This window comes from Salvelinus namaycush, chromosome 41 (genome assembly GCF_016432855.1).
Source record: "Salvelinus namaycush isolate Seneca chromosome 41, SaNama_1.0, whole genome shotgun sequence".
NCBI lineage: Eukaryota > Metazoa > Chordata > Actinopteri > Salmoniformes > Salmonidae > Salvelinus > Salvelinus namaycush.
In genome coordinates this window covers 13,411,981-13,434,458 of record NC_052347.1, presented here as the reverse complement: position 1 = coordinate 13,434,458, position 22,478 = coordinate 13,411,981, and the positions used below count along the sequence as shown (strand labels likewise).

Below are 22,478 nucleotides of genomic sequence, written 5' to 3'. Positions count from 1 at the left end.
ACACAGACATCACAGGTGCTAAAATGTTTCCATGCTTATTTTATACATAGCCTAAAGGAAAACATGAATGTATTGTTTTTGGGTATCCTTTGTAGGATAGATAGATCAGAGATATCCTGTCAACACAGCAGTAGTGCATCACATCAGCACTATCCGCATGATGATTGCTGCAAGAAGCAAATCAGATGTTCAACTAAACTCTTCACTTCAAGCCCAAAGTTCGGCTGATGGAGATATTGAATAATTTCATTTTACCGACCAAACGCATTGTATGCAGCCGGCAACACATTCGTATCCCTAGTGGACCTTTTTGTACCTGAAACATTCTCCATTAAGGCTGCATAGGCTTCACCTTCCTCATTAGCTTTATTTAATGGAGAGAAGGCGGAAAAGAATTGGGAAAATAGGTGTACTTTCCTTGTAAAAAAAAACATTTTCCACCGCCCTGCTAGAGTGGCTAAATGTTAATCCCGGATGTTGTGTATCGCGTTCAGGTAATCAGGTTGCAGCAGTCTGTTTTTTCACCCCTAACCTAATAGAGCTCCACAGTGGTGTTGTCATAATACAAATAGAACGTAGTGGTCAAACAGGGAAATGGTTCCAATCATTTTTACACTATTCGTTTTTCCCATAGGGGATTTTAGAAACACTTAAAATAAAGGCTGTGTTTCGTGTAGGCTTACATTGGCATGATGTTTTGATAACCATGTACATCTCTCTCTGAGTTTTATCAAAAATATTCGGCTCTATTTACTCTCATATAATCGAAAAAGCTAATTAGCATCAAAGTAGACATCATGCAAGACTACAAATCCCTGCAAGCTCCTGACTGATGTTTTTGACTCATTCAGTCAAAATAACAAATCTTTTGACTAATTTAGTTCATTTGAGTAAGTAATGCCCAGAGCACGCAGGACCACCGACCAGCAAATGATGAACTAAAAACTCCAAAGAGTCATGATTCTTACAAGCCTCTCATTCACATCTCATAAATCCAGCCCAGTGATTATATGATTATATGAGGGCTGCATGTCAGTGCAAGAGGTGTCACTACATTCCCTGGTTCAAATCCAGGCTGTATCACATCTGGCTGTGATTGGGAGTCCCATAGGGTGGCGCACAATTGGCCCAGTGTCGTCCGGGTTTGGCTGGGGTGGGCCATCATTCTAAATAATAATTTGTTCTTAACTGACTTGCCTGGTTAAATAAAATACAACATTAGAATAAGATGGATGGTGAAATGAAACGACTCTGCCGGCCTTTGGGCTACTTGACTCCCAGTGCAGGAATCTATATAACTAATTGATTCAAAAACACATACATTACTAACTCAACTAATAACAGGCGGCAGGTCTGTCAAATAAATAAAACATTATTTCCCCAGATTGGTATTTTGATTCGGGTCAGGATTCTTTTTTTGTGTGTTGTTCATCTCTTCATCTCCAGCCAACCACACACAGTCAGACAGACAGCAAAGCTAAAGAGGAGCTAGCCGCAAGCAATTTATTTCACTCAACTAGCATAACTATCTTGGGAGATTATATTCATACTGAATTTAATAAGGTCTAATAATAACAAAGTGCATTTTAACATCAACGTCGCACGTTTTTGTATCTTTCTTCGTATGACTACCTAACAGTTAGCTTAGCTTGCTAGCAAGCTGCAAGTGTGGTAACGTTAGTTTGAGAAGAAGCTAGCTAGCGGTTTACACAGGTGCTAGCTAGCTAACAAGCTGCCAGAATGAATGTCGCAAAAAGTGGTTATCGGGTATTCTCTGCCAATTCTACTGCAGCATGTACAGAACTAGCCAAGAAGATAACTGAGTATGTATATTTTATTGTTCTAGCTAAATGTATGTGTTATGATAGATAGCTAACCAGATAATGTTGCTAGCTAGCTCGCTAAAATGTGTATGCTGGTGTTTGCAGGTGCATGGCCACAGATGAAGTAATTTGAATTTAGCCAAGGGTCTTGCTTACTGTCATTAATCTATTGGGTTAATGAGTTGGTAATTTGCTAGATGTTGACAATGACATTCAGAGGCTTAAGGGAATTGATTTAATGTGAGACAATGTTGGGTGTCTCGGCTGTGTGAAACTGGGAACTGTCTGTTATTAACGTTAGTGACATTGAAACAGGGAGCGAGTGCCTGTGATCGAGCTGAACTCTTCCCATGTCTAGATATGCAAGGTAGTGGGCCCACTGTCTCTGAATTACAATGTGACACATTACAACATGTTGCTCGTTTGCTTGGGTTTCAAATGGTAGAGGTACAGCAGGCTTAGTCAGATTGGGATCAGTTTCCATGCAGGGCCTCTGTCCTGTCTGAATAAGACACATCACAGTGTCATACCTCTTGTACTGATTTGTCTGGTGTGTTTTTTCACAGACGACTAGGAGTTGAATTGGGCAAGTCGGTGGTCTATCAAGAGTCCAATAGAGGTGAGTTGAAACTAATTATGTATATAACAGGGGAGGCTGCTGAGGGGAGGACAGCTCATAATAATTGTGTTTGTGTTTGATACCTTTCCATTGACTCAATTCCAGACATTATTATGAGCCGTCCTTCTCTCAGCAGACTCCACTGGTATACAGTGCATTCGGAAAGTATTCATACCCCTTCACTTTGTTACGTTACAGCCAATATTCTAAAATGTATTTAAAAAAAAAAATCCTCATCAATCTACACACAATATCCCATAATGACAACGCGAAAACAGGTTTTTAGAAATGTTTGTAACTGTATTACAATTTTGAAACTGAAATCACTTATTTACATAAGTATTCAGACCCTTTGCTATGAGACTCAAATGTTTCTAAAACTTGATTGGAGTCCACCTGTGGTAAATTCAGTTGATTAGACATGGAATGGCACACACCTGTCTATATAAGGTCCCACAGTTGACAGTGCATGTCAGAGCAAAAACCAGGTCATGAGGTCGAAGGAATTGTCCGTATAGCTCCGAGACAGGATTGTGTCGAGGTACAGATCTGGGGAAGGGTACCAAAACATTTCTGCAGCATTGAAGGTCCCCAAGAACACAGTGGCCTCTATCATTCTTAAATGGAAGAAGTTTGGAACCACCAAGACTTTACATAGAGCTGGCCACCCAGCCAAACTGAGCAATCGGGTTGAAGGGCCTTGGTCAGGGAGGTGACCAAGAACCCGATTCCTCTGTGGAGATGGGAGAACCTTCCAGAAGGACAAACATCTTTGCAGCACTCCACCAATCAGGCCTTTATGGTAGAGTAGCCAGACGGAAGCCGCTCCTCAATAAAGGCACATGACAGCCCGCTTGGAGTTTGCCGAAAGGCACCTAAAGACTCTCAGACCATGAGAAACAAGATTCTCTGGTCTGATGAAACCAAGATTGAACTCTTTGGCCTGAATGCCAAGCCTCACGTCTGGAGGAAACCTGGAACCACAGGGGTGAAGGTTCACCTTCCAACAGGACAACGACCCATAGCACAAAGCCAATACAACGCAGGAGTGGCTTCGGGACAAGTGTCCTTGAGTGGCCCAGCCAGGGTCTGGACTTGAACCTGATCGAACATCTCTGGAGAGACCTGAAAGTAGCTGTGCAGCAACGTTCCCCATCCAACCTGACAGAGCTTGAGAGGATCTGCAGAGAAGAATGGGAGAAACTGCCCAAATACAGGTGTGCCATGCTTGTAGCGTCATACCCAAGAAGACTCAGGGCTGTAATTGCTGCCAAAGGTGCTTCAATAAATTACTCAGTAAAGGGTCTGAATACTTATGTAAATGTGATATTTCTGTTTTTTTATTTGTAATAAATTTGCACATTTGTAAACTTTCTTTTGCTTTGTCATTACGGGGTATTGTGTGTAGATGGGGGGGGGGGGGGGGGGAAATTTAATCAATTTTAGATGAAGGTTGTAACGTAACAAATGTGGAAAAAGTGAAGGGGTCTGAATACTTTCCGAATGCACTGTATAAATCATTGGTTGAAACAAATTATTTTCCAATCGTTTCGTTCTGTACAGAACCATCAATTTTATTTTTCGTTCTGTTGCACTGTTCTGACAGCAAAATTAATTTGTGAACCGTTTCTAACCCCAAAAAACGTTTTATATCATTCCTTCCTTTTTAAACCTCTGAAATGGAAGATTTAAAAAAAACATTTAGTTCGAAATTAAATCACCACCAATTAGTGCGGATAGAATAGCTTGCTATGGAGCGGGCAAGCTATTTACATGGATTGGACAGACAAGTGTAGGGTGCGAGATGGGACTGAAATTGAGAGCGAGAGAGGGAGGGCTTTGCATAGGCACTTTGTTGCATTTTTTGTGGGACTGGAAAAAAATGCTTGGAACATAAAATAATGTTATTAACCGGTTCCCATACTTTTAAAATAACTGTTCTGTTCCAGAACAGTATAGATCACGTTCGTTACCGATTCTGTTCCTCCAAAAAAAAAAAAAAATGGTTTTGTTCCCTGAACCAGTTCCAACTCCTAGTTGAAACCCAGTCACTCTGCCTACTCTTCTAATACAAAGGACAACTTATTTGTTTGGCCTGATACAAAGCATTTTTCTCTTTTAGATAAAATGACATGTTACAGATAAGTGTTTACAATGGCTTGATAATTATGTCTGAACTGAGTGTTATGCCCTAGTTGACATAAACAAGTCTAGGCACATTTGGGGAGCTGTAATTGTAAAGTTAGCATTTTACCCACACTTGCTGTTGATTCAACTTTATGTGACCCTTGATAGAGACCAGAGTAGACGTGAAGGAATCTGTTCGCGGCCAAACTATCTTCATCATCCAGACCATACCCAGGTGAGTAGACTGAAATATGTAATCTCCTCCACACTTCTGTTCTAGGACACACACACACCTATACTGTGTGTGTAATGTGGTGCAGCCTTTAGGACTATGCATATCAATCTATGTTGTAGGAGGGGTATTCACACAGTCACATCACGTGTTAGGTTGCATTACCCATATTCAAACCTGTTTGATTCACACATTATAAATCAGGCACAAGCTCATCTACCATAATATGAATAGCTACCAGTGTTATTAATAGCCATCCTCTTATCTGTCATCTGACTTGGCGTGCACAAGCTGTACTGAGCATATGTTGTTGCCCTCTGCTGGAGAGTTGCTCAGCATGAGTTTGCACTGACCGCACCATAAATGTGACCATTATTTGTTATTGACACTTTTCCCTTGTTTTAACCAGAGATGTCAACACGGCCATCATGGAGCTGCTGGTCATGGCCTACGCCCTTAAGACCTCCTGTGCAAAGAACATAATTGGGGTCATTCCCTATTTCCCCTACAGCAAGCAGTGCAAGATGAGAAAAAGGGGTTCCATAGTGTGCAAGCTGCTGGCTTCCATGCTAGCCAAAGCAGGTAATTACAGCCTGTATGCAAGTGTTAACAGTTTACTGTGTTAAAGGAAAATGTATACATTTTTCAACTTCATATTTGTAATCTCAGCCCCACACCAACATCAAAATATGTGAAAATGGCACGTTTTTTTGTTTTGTGGAAAAAATATAGAGGAAGATAAGTGTTTCCAATGTCGTCAGCGGTGTGCATCACGTGATTTTAACCAATAATGAGTAGGCATTGACTTCTAATTGTCTACTAATTGGTTGATGTCATTGGAAGCACTCATCCACCTATTTATCTTTACTACAAAATAGAAACGTGCCATTTTCACATGTGTTGGTGTTGGGGTTGTGCTGGAGAAGAATTTGAAGTGGAAAATGTTTTACATTTCCCTTTAAACTTGCCACTGTGGCTGACTTCTCATTCTGCACCCTCTCTTAAAAGCAGTCTGCTGTTTCTTCAGTCTCTTTTCTCATCCTCTCTCTTTCTCCTTCCAGGTTTAACTCACATCATCACCATGGACTTACATCAGAAGGAGATCCAGGGCTTCTTCAGTTTTCCAGTGGACAACCTGCGTGCCTCCCCCTTTCTGCTTCAGTACATCCAGGAGGAGGTAACCATCTCACTGTAGCTCATGTGCCATGCCTGGTAGTAAAGTTGTAAGATAGTAAACTACACACAGCAGCCTATTCGATGTAAAATGTGGGCTCCTCTCACTTCCCTTCAGGTCCCAGATTACAGAAACGCCATTATTGTTGCAAAGTCACCGTCTGCTGCTAAGAGGTAACATACTATTTAGTTACGGAGGCCTGGAGTGTGATCATCTAATGTAAATAATGTAAAAGGGTGTCTACATTTCTCCAGTGTTTTCTTGCTGTTGTCTTTCAGAGCTCAGTCCTATGCAGAGCGACTGCGTTTGGGCCTGGCAGTGATGCATGGCGAGGCTCAGTGTTCAGAGTCTGACATGGCGGACGGACGACACTCTCCCCCCTGTGTCCGTAACACCTCAGGACACCCTGGGCTGGAGCTGCCTTGTAAGACCTCTCTAGAAGCCCTATATAGCTTATAGCTTGGTAACTAGCCAGGTGTAGTTGTAGTCAGTCTGCCATCAGATCAAATTGAAACTGTATCTTTGTCTGTAGCTTCCCCAATTCTTTAGTGTTGGTCAGGCTGTGTCTGTAAGATATAGATGGATGCATAGATGCCTGTACTCGTCAATGGTTGCATCCAAAAATATGTTAAGTGTAGTGTGAAATGTTCAAGTCTCTTGAATTATTTGAAGAATTATTTCAACCCCCCAAAATATCCATTGCAAAATCCTCATCATATGGATTTAATGTCAGCACTAACAGCTTCATAAGTGATGATTCTGCTATAACCATTTTAACACCTGACATTATTTTTTAAAGGATCTTGAATTGTGTAGCCTATTTACTGCACGTTCTAATTCCACAGATAAACTGTCTCTACTAATGTTGCGACCTTAGCCTCCCTAAAATGTAAAGGCATTCATACCAAATTGTTTTAGAATGGTTTGCATGTTTAAAAATGACATTTTGTTTTTCATTTTGAGAGAATGACACTAACTTGATATTGAATATGTCTCATTTTCTCAGTACATTCGCGGTAAGGCTGTTAAAACAGTTGGGTCTGACAAAACATGGTCAGACTTTCTGTCTGGGCTTTGTGTCATTGGCAAATGACTCCAGAGTATTTATTATGCCCAACTGGCTGTGTCCCCCTTCAGCTTTAGTGTTTGTAATAATATTTGTATTATTTACTTAATTTATTATCCTTGACTTAAAAAATCCTCTTATTGTAAGCCTGGGTCAGTTGTGAACTGTCCTACACATTTCTTGAATGAATAAGCTTAGAGGAATGGTTTTGGATTCTTCACGGGTTAGCTTTAACAATTTTGCTTCATGTAAGAGGATTTTCCCAGTCCTGGCTTCATGTCTTCGTAGTCTGTTATGTCGAGTCTCTGTGGATGTGTGTTAACGTGGTGTTTATTTGTTGATAATAGCTGGCAGCAAACAACAAGCTCCGTTCCCAGGCATAGAGCTCCCAAGTACGACCGTAAACTTAATTCACTTTTGACCACCAAATGGTTCCTCTCCAAATGGTTCCTAAATGCGTGCATGTAGTGATCAAGGGTTTTCGAATCATCTTGCCAACAAACAGTCTTAAGTGCAAGGTCCTCAGTTGTGATTGAGGAAAGCATAACAAAGACAATCAATGGTCCAATTACAAATGATCTGGATCAGTTAGTTGATGTGGTCCAGCGGTACAGATCCATAGTGGATGTACTGACGCCTATGTACCCTCACTGCATACTGTTGAGATCCTCATCAGGAATGGATCAATGTCTTCCTTGATCCACAGTCACGTCTCCAGCAGTGTGCCGGTGTCAGAGGCAGAGACTTCAGATTGTTCTGCAAGATGGCCTGAAAGCCCTCCGTTAGTTGCTTTGTGAGACTCTCTTCAATCATCTGACAAATGGAACCATTTCTCCCAGATACATGTTTTTATTTTCATCCGGACTCATCTTGCCAATCAACACATCATGCTTCCCTATTGAAGCCTCGCCCGAAGGAGTCTGGTTTACACCTGGCCTTCAGAAATGCATGTTTTGAATACTAATTAAGCATGCCTTTGATATGTAGGCCTAATACATCATGATAGGAAGAGGAAACAGGATAATCCTTTTTTTCAGAATCTTAAGCAAATATTCAGATTTTTGGGTGGGTGGCAGCATGTTGTTCTTGTGTGTGCTGCTGAACACACAGTACAGTACACCACAGTAGGTCAGGTCAGGGTTATGTTGTGTTCACCCTCTTCCCTGCTGCCCATACAAACCAGTGGGCTGCTGTGTCACGCACCTTGGGCCTTCCCACATTTAAGTAACTATAAATCCTAAACGTGGACCCTCCATGTCAATAACAACACATCTACTGGTTTGGGTGTGAATATGAAATCTGATTATAACCTCAAACCATGACTATCACATATTAGTTGTATTATAGCTTATGTATTCCTTAGCTCAGCAATGCTGGCTTCTAGCTTCATTGAGAGGATTGCTGAGATCTTCAGGCTTTTCAACTCTTGCCTCACATATCCAAGACAAGTTTATCTCTAACATATGTGTAGGCCTAACTATAGTTTTTACTAGATCATTTTGATTCATTTCTATATTCTACCTGAAAACATTCTAGGTAGTACCTCTTTAAGACTACAGAAGGTTTTAAGACCTAGTGGTGATGTTGATGCATTTTGAAAAGCTGAAATGTTCCAGTGCTTATTATTGCTTGTGTGTGGTCCCCTGTAAGGAAGGCATGTGTTCCAGGAAGGAATGTGTTCCTGGCATGAACCTGTGTTCCCTGCTCATCTCTAGCTTCCACTCCCACAATCAGCTTCCCCACTCTGGCTGGCTGATTGTCCATCCGCTGATTGTGCGCTTCCCCCATTGACTGACAACAGTGGTGTTCAATAAGACAAACCTGGAACATTAGTAAGCGTGTGATTACCTCATCAGTGCTTGTCTGCCTCTATCGTTTTTGATGGATTAACGACAAGATTAGGTTGTGCATATTGCTATATGCAAACTGTTGCCAAATGTCTGCACTGAGCTCTGAGCAGACAGTGTGTTGTGGAGGCAATTTAATATCAGCGTCTGATTGGGTATGCTGGGCAAAAAGTCTGTCATTTTGATTATCCTTGTGCTGGAATGAGTTTGGCATTCCATTTAAATCTATAAGGGTATAATTGGGACAATTGACAGAATTTATCTAATTTCCCAAATACATCTCATTTTGAAAAGAGAATGTTAGTCAGTTACCCAGAAGGGGGGGAATTGCATGGAACATCAATTATTAATTGAAGAATACATAATCATAACAGTGATTGAAATTGGACTTTGTAATTGTAGAAAGCTCATACTTTTTAACCCCTTTTACCCAATCTACTCTGAGATGTATCCTCATTAGTTTTACTGTTTATGCCTATGGATACTGTATGTGATCACTAGCAGTGACCTATTCATTCTTCCTTTTCAGTAATGATGGCCAAGGAGAAGCCCCCGATCACTGTTGTAGGAGATGTGGGAGGAAGAATCGCCATCATTGTTGTAAGAAATGTGCCCCTTTGTTTGGGCCATTTGTGGTTTTGTCCTGGAAGGCCTGTGCTAAAATGAGCCACTTGAAATTCATTTTCAACATTTTGCCACATTGTATTTAATAACAGAATATGACAGCCTTAGATTATGGATGAAGGAACTACAGGCGTACATCATTTCCAATCCTGTGGTTGCCGTTCTTTCCCAGGATGACATCATAGACGACGTGGAGGACTTTGTGGCGGCAGCTGAGATTCTGAAGGAGAGAGGAGCTTATAAGATCTACATCATGGCTACACATGGGCTGCTGTCTGCCGATGCCCCCCGTCTTATTGAGGAGTCCGCCATCGACGAAGTGAGATACAGATGTAGGATCTTCATTTCAGAGTCTGCTACAGCAGGAAAATAATCCTGCAGCAACAGGAAATGTGAATTATTATGTGGATTGTAATTAATAGATGTTTTTGTAGGGGTTGATACATTTTTCATGAGGGAAAATCAATTGGAAATGACAAACTTCAGAAGCCTTTTTAAACTTCAAATACACTACAAGTTTTAGATTTCCTGCATTACATTTCTTGCAACAGGGTGATCAAATTAAGATCCTACATCTGTAACAGCAGCCCTGTGTTCTGAATTTATCACTACATCTTGAAAGGGGAAGTGCTCAGTTCCTCATCGTAAAAGCTTTTCAGTCACTTTACAACAGAAAGGCAGTGGCAACACTTTCTATGTACCACCTGTGTGCAAGGTATTGCAACTTGATTCGTAGGATGTTTCGTCGTCTGTATAAAGGCTGTTATAAGATACGGTAGTCAGGCACAGTTCAGTCTGGGAATGAGACAAAATAGACCACGCCGACGAACGGTTGAAAGCAGCGGGTGGCCCGACCATCCTATCGCCTTTGACCACAGTACATTGTCCATCATTTTCCATTTATTTCCAAGCGATTCCACATGTAATATCAACACTGTTCGTGGACACCCACCAGGTGATCTACTGCACACGGCCGACCTTCGTTATGGTGTTTCCTCCTCTGATCCCTGTCTGTCTGCCTCCCAGGTGGTGGTGACTAACACCGTCCCTCACGAGGTACAGAAGCTCCAGTGTCCCAAGATCAAGACAGTGGACGTCAGTATGATCCTGGCCGAGGCCATCCGCCGCATCCACAACGGGGAGTCCATGGCCTACCTGTTCCGCAACATCACGGTGGACGACTAGGCCAGAGACATAGGGTTGAGTCTGTGTTGGAGGTGAGGTGTTTGGAGAAAGGCTGGTGGTATACACGCTATGGTCCCCTCCTCTCTCCACAGTGCTAGAAGTGCATACTGTCCCTGTTGTCTGCACCTTCACATACAGCCTAGTTCAGATGACTAGGACAAGGGGGAGTACCGTCATCATATCCCCTCTTACAAACCAATAAAATGCATTTTCATCAGCTTTTAGTGCACGAAACATAGCATGAGTTGCTCAATAAAAGTGATAAAAGAAACAAAAAGCAATTAAGCAATACTAAAAGGTTGATTTAACGTGCATATTTGTTGTCAGGTCATTTGTGTTTTTTTTTGCCTTACTATGCTAAGGTCTGGCAAACCAGCAATGCATGAATTACTGTACCTCACCTCCATGGTAGTTTTGATGTCTTTTTTAATTCCTCCATGCTTCAAGATAGGAAGGGATTTGTTATTTTGTTGCTTCACGTTCACTGTTTTCCCACCTGAATAAAAGGTGTAGGGTGAGTGTTACGATGAAAACTAGCTTTCCTTGTCTAGCCCAGGGGTGGGAAAAATATGTATTTTTTGAGGGGGGGGGGGGTTATTTTGGGTCAAAAAACTCCAGGCCACTCTTGAATGTCTGAAGCTAGATAGAAAGTATGTAGATATTATAATGGACCGATATTTTTTTCAAACAACTGCCCTTTTTCTGGCCCACAAATTGCTTTTGAAGAAAATCTGTGCCGCCTTCTGATAAATGTTGAAATCCCGATGTGGCCCTCGAGCCAAAATGATTGCTCACCCCTGGTCTAGCCACTGTCAACATATCTAATGATGGCTTTTTCTTCAGTTCTCCGTTATGAAGGAGGGTGACCGTATTTCACTCTGTTGAAGTATCTTCCCAACAACATCACTTATTGCTTGAATCATTTCCCCCCCACCTCTGGCCCTCCAGGCCTACCGAGCACTGTGACTGCTTTGCATTTAGATGCAGGTGTGTTAATGCAAAACCTACTGAGAACAAAGCTAAAGGAACCCTAGTACAGCAGCTCCCAACCAGTTCTGTGTTCTGTGTGACACCTAAGCCTCGTGAATTCAGGCTGACTCACCAAATATATCTAATAAGACCACATGTATTGTTTACCACCACACATTAGGCCACAGATTAGGAACTTTTGACCCACCATGTTTGAATCCCAAACAATGTCCTAGTCATTGTTACTGTATTGGTCCAGTCAGTCAACTATTCTCTGTGTAACTGTAACAAATGTCATGATTGCCACAGATCGTTGGGCAAACTGTATAACATCAGCTGGATATCGGAATGGATATAACCTTTTATATTAAAGGGGGATATGACATCCTGACTCTGAAGTAGACTTTCCTATATAGTCTTGTTGCTTCTCATTGGCATTCAGAAAGACTGACAATATATGCATTATGTGTCCATGCTGAGGTCATGGTTTTGAATATAGAAATTGTAATCGTGACCCTTTACTGTATGATGTATGGAATTGTGGCGTCAACTTGCTGATCAGGAGGACTGAGATCTGTCATGATGGATGCTATTTAGTGTCCCCTGTGAAAAGATGTGGACTAATAGTCAAACTGATGTTCAAGGGAAGTTGTGTCTGAACACTCTGTTGGACCTTTAAGCTCAGGGAGATATGCTTCTGAGGCAAATGCATAATGTATGTGAAGAAAAAACGCTCTTAATGCTTGTGCCTATGTCTCTGGTACAGCAAAGTCTGCAAATGTAAATGTGTTGCATTCCGTTCGGCAGAACTTTCTCTTTACCATTCTTTGTTACTTTTGTTGTTGACATTCGTTCTTTTGTTATCCTGTAGGATGTGATAATTGTAAACCGCTAACTATACCTGTGTACAGACATGAGGAAAGGTCCGTGGAGAGAAATAGCTGTTGCTATGCCAACTCATATCCATGTCTTCCGATAGCACGTTGATTTGTTACTTCACCCTCATTGTCTGATCTTGATGTAGCCTATTTGTGAGTTTATGATTAATCGAATAATTGGTGTCTGCATCCAATTTTTTGTAAGTTAAAATAAACCTTTGGCTTCATTTGTTTTTTGCCAGACTTTTTATTGATGAACAAAATTGTAATGTGTTTAATAATGTAACCAGTTACATTTTATTCTGGAGAATTCTAGTATCTCTAGTCTTAACAATCAATTGACTCTTCTGTTAAAATGAACCCTTCACATTATTCAGGTCAACCTTCATCAGATCCCAGAACTATTGATTTGTAGTTACACAATTATTTGACCATCGCACAATCCCAATATTGTCAATTGTTATACTTGATCAGGGGAAAATACCACTGAGTTTTATCTACGCTTTGATCAGAGAACATTACTTCTGGTTTGTGTTGTTGTAGTATAGCTACCTAATGCAGTGAGTGGACAGTACAGTGAGACAACTTCTTCAGATGAAGTCAGGGACCCTTTACTTGTTCCAAACTTCTCAGGTTTCTACTCATCACTGAGGAGCTTTGACCAAGTCGAGGGGCAGAGACGGACTAGAAAACTCTTATCCCATGCAGTGGAGGCATTGGTAAGGATGCACATGCTAAAATACTTCACCACTCCTAAGAACTGTAAAAAGGTATGATAGAGACATTATAGACTAGTAATAGAATCTCTTTTAACTAGAAGTGCTGACTTCTGATGTTGGCCCTATGAAGTCTTGGATAATTTGCATGCATAATATTTAGGAGCTGTAAGTTAGCCCATCACCTATAAAATAAATTGTACATTCTTTAAGTTTTGATAGATGGTAAACGGAAGCCCTTCCAACCCCGGAGAGAGTGGTACGCACCTGAGTGTGGGTCTCTGTCGGTGCGGTGGTGAGTGTGAACCAGCTGGTGCATTGACAGCTGAGTGTTTAAACAGGACTCAAAGAGGAACTAGAGTGTCACAGATCATAGGTCACTTCCTCGTCTGGGCAGAGGGAAACAATGCACCATGTTTCTGTGTGTGGCTGGAAAGGGGAAACATATTTCTATGTGCATGTGTGTGCACAGTACTATATATTAGAATTATCACTAGAGCACAGTTGTTACAGTCTTAACTTTCATTAAGTACACTTATACTGGATTCTGATTGTTACTATGGAAACATTATCTGCAGGTAATTGTTGATATAGATAGCTACAGGAAGTCATATGCTAAATCTGAAATGTCTATGCAACCATATTATATAACTGAAATTATTTGTGGCAGTGTCAGGTTAATGATGCATTGATCAGGAAAGTAGAATTTCACAATCTTTTCATATGGAACCTAGACATGATTCCCTGCAGAATGTTTTCTGTTACTAGCCATGTCAATGATCTGGGCATTGGAGGAACAAGTTGACATCCTGCCGAGCAGCACAAACAAAGGTCTTTTGTCTGGCACAGTGAGATGTTCCCTAGTATTTTATTTCTGCTCTGGGCAGGTTTTGTATTTACTAACGGGTTTCCCCATAGATTTCAAGGTGCGTTGTGTGACAGACAAGCAATGTCAAAAACATATAGGCCTACCACTAGAGGGTAATGTGAGACAACTTACTGTAACTGGTGACATTTTAACATTTTTTATTTAACATTTTATTTAGCTAGGCAAGTCAGTTAAGGACACATTCTTATTTACAATGATGGCCTACCAAAAGGCCTCCTGCGGGGACGGGCTGGGATAAAAAATATAATATAGGACCAAACACACATCACGACAAGCAACACCACAACACTACATAAAGAGAGACCTAAGACAACATAGCAAGGCAGCGACACATGACAACACAGCATGGTAGCAACACAACCTGACGACAACAACATTGTAGCAACACAACATGGCAGTGTAGTATCTGGGATCTACATCTGTTTATATTAGTTACTATGCTGTTACTAAGCAGTGATTATTACGACAGTGTTACGTTACTACACCTAATAGGAAATGCACATGCGCACTAGTGTGCCCGGGAAAACTGTAGAGCACGAGAGGTTTTGACTAAACGAAAACTAACTGTACTCCGTCTCCTGCCTGGTCATTTCTCCACAACACAAATATTACAGTGGCGACGAGGTGATTCAACTTCTTTAACGGACATTGCTTGAAGGGAAGAATGTTGCGTGAGTAATGAAACTCAAAATAATTATGTAATTCGTCAGTTATTTTTTATTTTCTTTCGCCAGTAAAAAACGGCTAAGCACTGCTAGCAGGTACAGTGTTCAGGAGCTGCCAAGTAGCAAGACTATTGGAGTCCAGAATAGCGACACTGCCCTCTGGTGGTTAAATAAAATAAAATAAACTGTCATTGAACCCATTGAAATTAGGCGATCTCGGTGGAGAAATATTGTCAAGAAGAAAAAAAAAAAAAGGAAGAAGGAACGTAACATTATTACAAATGAGTGCAGTGAACGGAGTAATTGCAGAAACTTCTGAAGTGAAGAATTAGATGAAAATTAAAGAATACAAGGAATAAGGAAACTGAACAATTAACTGTGAAAATGGCAACCATTGGTCGAGTACCAGAGTTTGAGGCTACAAAAGAGGATTTTGATTCCTATTTGGAGCGTTTTGAGCGTTGGCTGGCTGCAAATGAAATCAAAGATGAAAAGAAAGCAGACGTATTTCTCAGTGTTTTGGGTCCAACTGTGTATGGATTGCTGAAAGGTCTCATTGAACCAATAAAAGCAGTGGAGTTGACCTATGCAGAACTGACTGATACTCTTTCAAGGCATTTCAAGCCTAAGCCAATTCTCATTGCAGAACGTTTCAGATTTTACCAACGTCACCAGAGTCAAGGGGAAACCGTGGCTGACTACATCCTTGCTTTGAAAAGGCTGGCAAGTACATGTGAGTTTGCACAATTTCTTGATGATGCTCTTCGAGACAAGTTTGTATGTGGTCTCACAGGTGAAGCATATCACAGAAGGCTTCTGTCAGAGAAGGACCTGACCTTTCGGAAAGCCTGTGATATCGCACTTGGACTCGAGCTTGCCCACAGGGATACTATTGAGCTATCGGGATATGCAGAACGTCAGAAAGGTGTTCATAAGGTCAGTGATGCACGTGGTGAAAAAGGCTCACAAAAGTCACACTTTTCTCAGTCCTGTCCTCAAGGTTACACAAGAACAAAGCAGCCCACATCTCAAAGGTCTAAGCCAAGTTGCTACAGATGTGGGGGAGATAATCATCAGCACAGTGAATGTCGATTCCAAAATGTAAAGTGCCACAATTGTGGAAAGGTTGGACATTTACAGAAAGTGTGTAAAGCCTCAAAACGCACAGCAAGAGCGCACAAAGTACTGTCCACAGTGTACACAGCTCAACAACAAAAAGATGGAATCTATCTCAACATGGAGTTAGCGGGAAAACCGGTAAAAATGCAGCTGGACACCGGAGCGTCTGTATCTCTGGTTCCAGAGAGACTCTACAAAGAAAAACTGAAAGAGTGCCCTCTTCAGCCAGCGTCCATCCGCCTTTCTTCATACACTGGTGACACTATTCCTGTGTTAGGGCAGATCCAGGTACCAGTCCGGTATGAGGGGAAGGAGTGGACGCTACCGCTTGTCATTGTTAAAGGAGAAAAATCAGCCTTGCTAGGCAGAAACTGGCTACAAAAGATCAAGTTGAACTGGGGAGAAATCTTCAGTCTGAGAAAGGACAAACCAGTGAGTCAAGCTACACTCACTAACATGCTGGAGAAGCACAAAGAACTTTTCAAAGATGGCTACGGCGAAATACAAGACTTCACAGCAAAAGTCAGAGTGCAAGAAGGAACCAAGCCTATCTTTCACAAACCACGTCCAGTTCCCTATGCTCTTAAGGAAGCAGTAGAGAAGGAACTGGACCGCCTACAGAAGAATAACATAATCACGAAGGTAGCGAGGAGCGACTGGGCCGCTCCGATTGTTGTAGTCCCAAAGAAAGACAAGACCGTCAGAATGTGTGGTGACTACAAGGTCACAGTAAATCGCTGCATACTACCAGAGGAATATCCACTACCAAACGCTGAAGATCTGTTTGCCACTCTAGCTGGTGGGAAGGTTTTCAGTAAGCTGGACCTGGCATTCGCTTATCAGCAACTGAAGCTGGATCCGGAGTCAGAACAGTATCTGACCATCAATACACACAAGGGGCTATTCAGATTCAATCGCTTGGCCTACGGAATCTCGACAGCTCCAGCGATATTCCAACACACAATGGATCAGATCTTGGACGGTATAGACAACATTGTGTGCTTCATGGACGACATCCTCGTGTCAGCACCAACCGTTGGAGAGCACCTTGTAGTGCTGGACAAAGTGATGTCAAGACTGGAGAAATACGGAGTGAGAATGAAACGCAGCAAGTGTGAGTTCCTCCAGGACTCAGTGGAGTATCTCGGTTACAAGATTGATGCACAAGGCCTGCACCCAACCAACAGCAAGGTGGAAGCAATCGTAAACGCACCAGCACCCACAAATATCTCAGAGCTGAGGTCATTTTTGGGGCTCCTGAACTATTACGGAAAGTTTGTGGCAAACTTGTCCACATTGTTGCATCCGCTTCACCAACTGCTGCAGGCCGATACAAAATGGAATTGGTCCCCACAATGCGAAGAAGCATTCAAGACTTGCAAACAGCGTTTGCTAAAGAGCAAGTGGCTTGCCCACTACAACACAGAGATGAAGCTGAGACTGGCGTGTGATGCATCTCCATACGGAGTAGGAGCCGTCATCTCACATGTTCTATCGTCAGGTGAAGAACACCCTATTGCATTTGCATCACGGACTCTGTCACCAAGTGAGAGAAATTATGCTCAAATTGAGAAGGAAGCCCTGAGCATAATATTCGGAGTGAAGAAGTTTCACAAATACCTGTACGGAAGGAAGTTCCAACTGCTGACAGATCACAAGCCTCTGTTGGCCATCCTTGGACCAAAATCAGCTATACCAACCCTTGCTGCACTTCGAATGCAACGTTGGGCTCTGATATTGTTAGCCTACGACTACGAGATTGAGTACAGACGATCCAGTGATCACGCAAATGCAGATGCACTATCAAGACTACCATGCAATAGTGACTCCGACAGTGAAGATGATAGAGCAGTCTTCCAGATCTCTCTCATTGACGAACTGCCCATATCTGCTTCAGACATAGCAGAGGAAACAAGGAAAGATCCAGTGCTTTCCAAAGTCTTGGACTTAACATTAGGAGGTTGGCCAAACTTCGTAAATGACGATAACCTTCGTCCATTCATCGACAAGAAAGACCAGTTGTCCACTGATCAAGGATGTGTTCTGTGGGGATCAAGGGTGGTGGTACCTCAAAAATTCCAGAGGAGACTGCTATCTGACCTGCATGAGGGACATCCAGGGATCACTCGAATGAAAGCACTCGCTCGCAGTTATCTGTGGTGGCCTGGACTGGATCAGGACATTCAACAGCATGTAGGCCACTGCTCACCTTGTGAAGCTGTTCGCAACAAGCCTGCTGCTGCACCTCTTCATCCATGGTCCTGGGCTGCGACACCTTGGGAACGCATCCATGTGGATTACGCCGAGATTGACAAGCAACATTTCCTTGTTGTCGTCGATGTCCATTCCAAGTGGATGGAAGTGTTCCCTACTCAACTGACCACAGCTGAGAAGACCATCAATCTTCTCAGACACCTGTTCGCATCCTTTGGACTAGTCAAGGAGCTCGTATCGGACAATGGCCCTCCTTTCACGTCAAACGATTTTGAAATGTTTCTCAAGAACAATGGGGTAAGGCACATCCGGTCACCACCTTACCATCCGGCATCAAACGGAGCAGCGGAAAGATCCGTGCAAACCTTTAAGAAGGCCTGGACTAAACTCGAGGTTCAGTCTGTGCCCACCCACCTAAGGCTTCCCCGGTTCCTGTTTACTTACCGCAACACACCACACACAGTAACGGAATGTACACCAGCTGAACTGTTTCTGAGACGCCAACCACGTACCCGCCTGACATTGTTGAAACCAGACTTGTCAAGCACTGTGGCAAAGCACCAGCTACAGCAGAAGAAAGCTCATGACAGACACTCAAAGACTGTCAGAGGATTCAAAGAGGGAGAGAGGGTGATGGTACGTGATTTCAGACACCCCAAGAGCCTGTGGAACTCAGGTGTGATCTTGCAACGCAAAGGACCTTTGACTTACCAAGTCCAAATTGGTCATCGCCAGGTCAACGTTCATGTGGATCATCTGCTACGGTCCAACGCCCCAGCAGAGACACGCCGAGAGAACAATAACGACCCCCAGGACTATTCTCCTGACTGTGGACGTACGGGAGAGACAGAGCCTGACCTTCCACCCGAACCTGGCCCACTACCGGAAGCCCAGGAGGAGCGGAGATATCCTATTCGACAGCGAAGGGCACCTCAAAAGCTTGACCTGTGAGTTGAACTGTTTAAGGTAACAGACAGTAAAACAAACAAACACTTTAATATGTCCTAGATAAAAGGAAAGAAAACGGACATTACCTGGGTTAGTTATTAGGACACAAACTCCATCTTCGGGGCAGAATAATCCCCTGGATTTGTGCTGGGCTCTGAAAAGTCTGCTTCAACCCAGTAGTTGAAAAATGTTAAGAATGCATTGTTCAAATATTGCATTAGTAGTTCCCTAACATATTTACCTTGTTCTCTGGGAGTTAAAAACTATGGGGGGAGGAGTGTAGTATCTGGGATCTACATCTGTTTATATTAGTTACTATGCTGTTACTAAGCAGTGATTATTACGACAGTGTTACGTTACTACACCTAATAGGAAATGCACATGCGCACTAGTGTGCCCGGGAAAACTGTAGAGCACGAGAGGTTTTGACTAAACGAAAACTAACTGTACTCCGTCTCCTGCCTGGTCATTTCTCCACAACACAAATATTACAGGCAGCAGCACAAAACATGGTACAAACATTATTGGGCACAGACAACAGCACAAAGGGCAAGAAGGTAGAGACAACAATACATCACGCAAAGCAGCCACAACTGTCAGTAAGAGTGTCCATGAATTAGTCTTTGAATGAAGAGATGGCGATAAAACTGTCCAGTTTGAGTGATTTTTGCAGCTCGTTCCAGTCACTAGCTGCAGCGACCTGAAAAGAGGAGCGACCCAGGGATGTGTGTGCTTTGGGAACCTTTAACAGAATGTGACTGGCAGAACGGGTGTTGTATGTGGAGGATGAGGGCTGCAGTAGATATCTCAGATAGGGGGGACTGAGGTCTAAGAGGGTTTTATAAATAAGCTTCAACCAGTGGGTCTTGCAACAGGTATACAGAGATGACCAGTTTACAGAGGAGTATAGAGTGCTGTGATGTGTTCTTTAAGGAGCATTGGTGGCACATTTGATAGCCGAATGGTAAAGAACATCTAGCCACTTGATTTCACCCTTACCTGCCGATCTACAAATTACGTCTCCGTAATCTAGCATGGGTAGGATGGTGAAGATGCTTGAAGAGGTAGGATACTTATTGAAGGTTTTGGGAGGAAGTGATTTTTGAGGAAGTGGATTTGTGATACTGGTATGATGTTTTGGGATGATTCTACACCCCTGGTAATGAAACTGATTTTATTACCAGCTTGTTGATTGTATGCTTGTTTGTGTTCTTTTTATTTATTCCAGAGCTTGGCCAGGTCTCTGCTGCAATCATACTGGAAATTGACAGATTTTTTGGTGGTATTGCTTTGTAAGTTGTTCTAAATATCATCTCTGGCTAGTCTGTTATACAGTCTCTGGCTTGTTGAGTTTTGACTTGAGTAAAGAGATTTGATGTTTGCATGATAAATGAGTCCTTGTCACACCTCATACCAGATGTGTTATTACTTGGCCATTAGTTGATTGCACTTTTGTTTCCAATAAGCACCTGTCAAAATGAGTCCACCGAAAATGACCATGACTAATACTTTGATATATAATAATATTTTATTTATCATGAATAGACAATATATATACAAGTAATAAAACCATAATGTATTTGTTATACTGTTTTGGTGAATAAACATGATTTAATCATCAACATGTACTTCAAATTGTCATAGATAAACAATACACTCTATATAATTTATATTTGAACACATTTTGTACGTTTTTTAATAAATAATATCTGTGCAAAATAACTCCAAGTGCATATGAATATTGCCAAACAACAAATTGGTATTATAGAATGAGGAATGCAACCAGAGTTGATTCAGACAATGACAAGCAAAATAAAGATTTGTCACAAAGAAACTTCACTTGATGAATAAAAAAGCTCTCATGACACATTGTCCAAATTCAGCTTTTGCCCAATTAGCCACAACTGTCTATCTTCACAGCTATTGCAAGTGAACACTGTCGACACTTACAAAAGGCAAATACAACAGTAACATAGTAGGACATAGATTGAAAACTTGACAAAGTACGCTCATTGACACTTTTGCACTGTCACAGTATATTTTTTAACAATGACACTACCCCATTCAGGACATTCAGTGTTCTTGCACTTCTTTCATTTAGTTTCAGCTTTATCAATGTCCCGCACCTGTGTGATGTCATTAGTTCCGGTTCCCCTTTAACAGTCAGTGTTCCTTTCCTCTACTTCAGTGGAAATGCTGTGGTGGAGATACTTAGGATGGTTAGATGAGGAGGCTTACAGGGAATTGAAGCCGTCAGACTCCAACTCAGCAGCACGGTCTATAGCAGCAGCAGTAGTAGCACATTCAACACCACTGTGTTTGTCTGTAACACTGACCCAGCTTCGGGTCCCCATCCTCAGCCTCTCTGGCCCCTGTCTGTCTTTGTCTGTCTGTCAGACCCCTCCAGCCCCTCTGCCTTAGGAAATGAGGCAGCTGTTGGTCTTGTTCATGGGGGGCCGTTTGTTGCCGTCTTTGGGGAAGGTCTCCCTGCGTCGTCTCAGTGCTGGGCTCAGCCGGCTGGGCAGGTTGGCTTGTTGCAGCAGCTCCCTGAACACCTCCAGGACATTGTTGTTCTCCTTGGCAGACGTCTCCAAGAAGCTGTTGTTCCAGTCCAGCTCCACAGTGGACAGCACGTCTTCGCTGGACACTGTCCGCTCGCCATGCTGGTCCGTCTTGTTGCCGACCACCACGATGGGTGTGAACTTGTCTTCTTTGACCGCCAGGATCTCGTCTCGCAGGCTCTTGACAGCCTCCAGGGACTCAGGGTCATTGATGGCGTACACAAGGGCGAACGCGTCGCTGTTCTGAATGCAGAGCTTCCTCATGGCCGGGAAGGAGTAGCTGCCGCTGGTGTCCATGATGTGGATGGTGACCTTGGCCCCTTCGATGTCGAACTCCTTGCTGTGCAGTTCCTCCACGGTGCGTCGGTGCTTGGGTTCGAATGTGTCCTGGAGAAAGCGGCTGATCAGGGCCGTCTTCCCCACGCCGGCCGACCCCAGGAACACCAGACGCACCTCAGTCTTCTCCTTCACTTCTAGAGACATGATGACTTCCTCTGACACACTTCCTCTAACACTGGCTCTCTCTCTTCCAATTCTGCTATTGTTACAAAATAACTCTCCTTGAACCTTTAGAGATGATGGAGAAGTTGGACTCTGCTGCAGAAGCTGCTGGAGTTTTTCAGTGAACAGGGACAGTGTGGTAGTTTGTAGTAGTAAATCACTGAGAGTAGCTGGCAGTTGCATCTGTGTATGTCTGGTTGCCTGTGCACGTTATTTATGGTCTTTCTCAATCAGAGATTCCATGCCCCCTCCTGCTCTCATCCAATCAGGAGAGTGGAGTGTCTCTTTGAGTGAATTCAAAGCAGCCAATCAGAAAGACTC

General features: G+C 42.6%; 2 protein-coding genes across 2 annotated transcripts; one reads left to right on the top strand and one right to left on the bottom strand.

Moving 5' to 3' along the window:
- The first annotated feature begins 1,467 nt into the window (after window positions 1-1,467).
- Window positions 1,468-12,771, top strand: LOC120034382 (phosphoribosyl pyrophosphate synthase-associated protein 1). The gene is made up of 10 exons (XM_038980915.1): window positions 1,468-1,823; window positions 2,390-2,442; window positions 4,738-4,804; window positions 5,211-5,383; window positions 5,863-5,978; window positions 6,093-6,148; window positions 6,254-6,399; window positions 9,418-9,488; window positions 9,685-9,831; window positions 10,539-12,771. Exons 1-10 carry the CDS (start codon window positions 1,741-1,743, stop codon window positions 10,695-10,697), a joined length of 1,071 nt encoding a protein of 356 aa, XP_038836843.1. The 5' UTR covers window positions 1,468-1,740; the 3' UTR covers window positions 10,698-12,771.
- An 8,534-nt stretch (window positions 12,772-21,305) lies between these two features.
- Window positions 21,306-22,139, bottom strand: LOC120034100 (ras-related protein Rap-2a-like). Its single transcript, XM_038980535.1, has one exon. The coding sequence runs from the start codon at window positions 22,137-22,139 to the stop codon at window positions 21,513-21,515; it is 627 nt and encodes a 208-aa protein (XP_038836463.1). The 3' UTR covers window positions 21,306-21,512.
- Between the last annotated feature and the right edge of the window lie 339 nt (window positions 22,140-22,478).

Excerpts from the sequence above, each read along its gene's own strand:
- LOC120034382 (XM_038980915.1), top strand. The coding sequence starts at position 1,741 with ATGAATGTCGCAAAAAGTGGTTATCGGGTATTCTCTGCCAATTCTACT. Across the intron at positions 2,443-4,737 it reads CTATCAAGAGTCCAATAGAG|AGACCAGAGTAGACGTGAAG; the intron begins GTGAGTTGAAAC and ends GACCCTTGATAG. Across the intron at positions 4,805-5,210 it reads ATCATCCAGACCATACCCAG|AGATGTCAACACGGCCATCA; the intron begins GTGAGTAGACTG and ends TGTTTTAACCAG.
- LOC120034100 (XM_038980535.1), bottom strand. The coding sequence starts at position 22,139 with ATGTCTCTAGAAGTGAAGGAGAAGACTGAGGTGCGTCTGGTGTTCCTG.